This window comes from Hesperophylax consimilis, chromosome 7 (genome assembly GCF_061612785.1).
Source record: "Hesperophylax consimilis isolate HC1 chromosome 7, BYU_Hcon_1.0, whole genome shotgun sequence".
In the NCBI taxonomy this organism is placed as follows: domain Eukaryota; kingdom Metazoa; phylum Arthropoda; class Insecta; order Trichoptera; family Limnephilidae; genus Hesperophylax; species Hesperophylax consimilis.
Genome location: NC_142842.1, coordinates 11,530,061 through 11,534,281, shown reverse-complemented (window position 1 = coordinate 11,534,281; position 4,221 = coordinate 11,530,061). Strand labels below are relative to the sequence as shown.

The following is a 4,221-nucleotide window of genomic DNA, read 5'->3' as shown; positions in this document are numbered from 1 at the left end:
TTCTTATCACAAACTCTCGACAATCGGGGACAGGTGGATGTTGCTTATTTCGACCTGGAAAAAGCATTCGACAAGGTTGACATCGACATTCTTCTAAATAAGCTAGCTTCATTTGGTTTTTCCAAAAGACTACTCAGTTTTTTTGCTTCATATTTTCGAAATCGTAGACAGTTTGTTTATTATAAGGGTTCCAGTTCTTTGGAATTCACAGTTTTTTCTGGAGTTCCTCAGGGGTCTATCCTTGGACCACTTCTGTTTCTGATTTTTATCAACGATATTGGTTCAGTCATCACACATTCGCTGTATTTACTATTTGCAGATGACTTGAAACTATATCGTTCAATAAAAAACCATCTTGACTGTATTCTCCTTCAACGTGATATCGACTGCGTCTCAAACTGGGCCAAAATAAATGGCTTATACTTCAGTACACCCAAGTGCAATATCGTCTCGTATACAAGATCAAAGAAACCGCATGTATTTGAATATACAATCAATGAAATTATTCTCCAACACCTAAATCAAATCAAAGATCTAGGAGTTATTTACGACAGCAAACTAACCTTTCACCAACACATCGATGATTTAATAAGCAGAGGATACAGGCTTCTCGGCTTCGTAATTAGAAACTCATATCCGTTTCGTAACACAAAAACACTGACGTTATTATATAACACACTAGTCCTAAGTGTACTTGAATCAAACTCGATCATCTGGGCTCCACATGAATTAACATACACTTTACGCATTGAAAGAGTCCATAAATTTTTTTTAAGGTTTTTATTCTCGCGGCTCTATGGACGTTACCCTTGGCTTTACCCATCGATTTATATATTAGGCATGACCAATTACCACTCCCTAGAGACACGTAGAGGTATTGCTTTGCTTAAATATTTTTTCCAACTAATAAACGGTCACTTATCTAATAATGAGATACTGGCCCAATTAAATTTTTTTGTACCAGAGTCTCACACCCGTATTCAGAGTCGATCCTTAAAGTTGTCTAAGTCAAGTGTCAGCCTTACCTAAGCAAAGGTAAGAACCGTCCTTACCTTTAACGCTTCTATACAGAGTCCACACTTTGAGCTTCCTTTCCTCAGGTAGAGACCTTTTGTCTACGCCGAAAGAAAGGTGTGACGTCATCCGAAACTTGTCGATGTCCTGCTTCTACGGAAACAACATGCCCCGTTTTGGGACAATCTGTGTGTTTATCTATGCTGTTGTCTATGGATTTAGTTCAAGCGTCTGTCGTAAATAAGTAAATAACATCGGCCTGTCAAAAGTCTCTGTTACATCTTCAGTTGAGTGTCTCGAAAGTTTCCTTTTTAAACAATGAATTCTCGTATTATAATCACGCCGAGTGAAAGGCAATGTTTATTAGATTTAATAAACACATATCCTGCCGTTGCCAGCATTTCGACTAATCATCTGCAACTTGGCGAGAAGAAAAATGCGTGGGCCAAGTTGACAGATGATTTCAACTCAATCGCCGGCAATCAAAAGGTTTGTATCTTTTGTAATTGAAATACTAACTAGCCATCACGCCGTTTCCCCACAGGGATACTCTTTTTTCATTCATATACATACTCTTCTATTGTTCCGATTCCGTAATACTATTATAATACTGTATTATTGAATTCCTTCTTAGCGGACCCAAGCGCAGCTTAAGAAATGCTGGGACAACATTAAGTCAAAAAGGAAGATGGAGCTCTGCGAGGAAAAGAGGAGCAGGATGAAGACGGGAGGGGGCAGGCTGTCGCCAACTGTCTCTGATGAGCATCATCCCGTTGACAGCGTGCTGGACTTGGCCACCAACGTTGAACTGAGCTTTAGCAACGACAGCGATCGCGGTTAGTTTAAGAAAGTTATGTGAAATATTTTGGCTACTTGTTTATTTAACTTTGACCTTATTTCTTATAAAGTATTGTTTAAGTTTCAGATACCGCTGTGCCCAGCACCAGCACGTCTGCTTTATTCAGCATGCCATGGACTGACCAGTCGACGGAAGTGCCGGTGTTTGGTAAGTCAATTTTTGATAATATAATTGATTCTTATCAATTCAAAATGTGATTTGTTGTTAGATGGTAGTGTTCGCATTTCTCTGTAGGAACTTATTACATAATTTTATCAGTTGTCATGCTAAATCTTAAATAATTTTCGAGATAGAAATATTGCAAAAGTGTTTTTAATTTTCAGATATAACAAAAACACCGGAGGAAAGTTCAACGCCCCAGCTCAAGACGAAGACACGTCGCATTATAGCCAAGAAAGGTGACTATATTTACCTCTCTATTTGCTGTGATTACTTGCATTTTCGTACAAAGGTTCAAATAATGCTCGGAGTTCGGAGAGCTTTACTTTAACCTCTCGTTTTCCACCATAAAGAAAGAGGGGCCCTGTTGAAGATGCTGTGTGGGGAATGTTTTTGAGGAAGGAGTGAAAATGGGTCTTGAAGAGACCAATGTTGTAGGAGGGAGGAAAAACAGAGGCCAGCAAATCGTTCCACAGCCGAGCTGTTGATGACAAATGTCATCCGTGTACATGCAATGAATATGCTAATATCGATCACTTCGTCGGTAATCTGGCCTCATACAAAAGATGCATTAAACTTAATTTGTTTGCTAGTAGGTACCACGATAATACATCATGTAAACATAATATGCCTACCAGTACTGCACTCCAAAACTATTTAATGTACTAGAAATCATAGGTACTTGAAAAATTTATCAAATCGGATGACATAATCCAGGATTTCTTACTTTTTATATTTAAATCTTTGTGGGTACCTTTTAGAGATAATTTATATTTCTACATTTTTACTGTTTTTTTTCTTACTTTAAATTTTAATTTTTACTTGTAATTTATAGTTTGCACTTTATATTTACTTTACACTTACTTACTTTACTGTGTAAATAAATAAATATGTTGGGCGCGTGTTTGGCGTGTTTCCCGACTGTGCACTATGTCATGGGGCACAGAGTGTTATTTACACAAATAAACCTGTTATTTACATTGATGACTAATCAGCTTGCAATTTTGTGTTGTTTCACTAATCAGCTTGTAATTTTGTGTTGTTTCAGACTTGATACCATCTAGTGGGCAGGTGGTTCGGGACGAGGGCCAAGTGCGTTGCCTCAGAAGCACCAATCTAACAAAGTACGATGAAGAAATGCACGTAGTAAGGATGGAGACTGCCCGGGAGCAGAGAGAGACTGCCCGGGAGCAGAAGGAGACTGCCCGGAAGCAGAGGGAGACTGCCCAGGAGATTGCCCGGGAGCAGATCGAGACTGCCCGGGAGCAGAGGGAGACTGCCCAGCAGATTGCCCGGGAGCAGATCGAGACTGCTCGGGAGCAGTCGAAAGGAGCTCGTCTGCAGAACGAACTTATAGAACTACAAATAAGAAGAGCGAAGGCAGAATTGGAAAAAGAGCTCGCCAATAAATAAATATGAATAAAAAATATATTAATCTCCAATAAATGTTTTATTTATTTTCCATTCTGTTTCAATTTTTTTGATAATGGACATTATTAATACATACATAGGTATATATTTAAGATAAACCCTTGTGCTCTTTCATAATTCAATACACAGCATAATTATAACATATTATAAAAAATATGACTTCACTACTCATTACATTAGATAAGGTGTCCTTTCACAGCATGACATTACACAGCACAATTACTATGCATTAAAAAATATGACTTCATTAGTCATAACATTAGATATGGTGTCCTTTCACAGTTCAATACACAGCACAATTACTATACATTATATATGGTGTCCTTTCACAGTTAATTACACAGCACAATTATTATACATTAGATATGGTGTCCTTTCACAGTTCATTACACGGCACAATTACTGACGTCACTATTCATTACATATATGGTGTCCTTTCACAGTTCATTACACATCACGTAAAATGTCTTTGGATAAATGCATCTCTTATCGTTCTGCTTGAAGCAGACTGCACCACCGAATTGACAGGTATATTTATACCCTCAAACCGCCCAAAATGCTGGTCGTTTGACGATATACATAAATTATGCAAAATGGCACACGCAACGATAATGTTTGTAGTATTACTTAGTTTATTTTCTAATTTCCTCCTCAGACAAGGAAATCTCCTCTTCCATACACCAAATAATCTTTCGACTACATTCCGTGTGGAAATTTGCGCCTTATTATATTTTTCTTGCCCTTCATTTGCAGGATTT

At 38.0% G+C, this 4,221-nt stretch overlaps 1 protein-coding gene across 2 annotated transcripts; it reads left to right on the top strand.

The window, feature by feature from the left end:
* The first annotated feature begins 979 nt into the window (after positions 1–979).
* LOC149422302 (uncharacterized) lies at positions 980–3,951 on the top strand. 2 transcript variants are annotated; one of them, XM_089633715.1, is made up of 5 exons: positions 980–1,503; positions 1,649–1,850; positions 1,940–2,020; positions 2,197–2,271; positions 3,081–3,951. In XM_089633715.1, the coding sequence occupies exons 1-5, from the start codon at positions 1,333–1,335 to the stop codon at positions 3,443–3,445; spliced, it is 894 nt and encodes a 297-aa protein (XP_089489841.1). In that variant the 5' UTR covers positions 980–1,332; the 3' UTR covers positions 3,446–3,951. The 2 variants fall into 2 exon arrangements, with proteins under 2 accessions (XP_089489841.1, XP_089489840.1); XM_089633714.1 differs by having other exon boundaries at positions 1,934–2,020.
* Positions 3,952–4,221: the final 270 nt, after the last annotated feature.

Coding starts and splice junctions, on each gene's coding strand:
- LOC149422302 (XM_089633714.1), top strand. CDS start 1,333: ATGAATTCTCGTATTATAATCACGCCGAGTGAAAGGCAATGTTTATTA. Junction 1,504..1,648: donor CAATCGCCGGCAATCAAAAG/GTTTGTATCTTT, acceptor ATTCCTTCTTAG/CGGACCCAAGCGCAGCTTAA. Junction 2,272..3,080: donor TCGCATTATAGCCAAGAAAG/GTGACTATATTT, acceptor GTGTTGTTTCAG/ACTTGATACCATCTAGTGGG.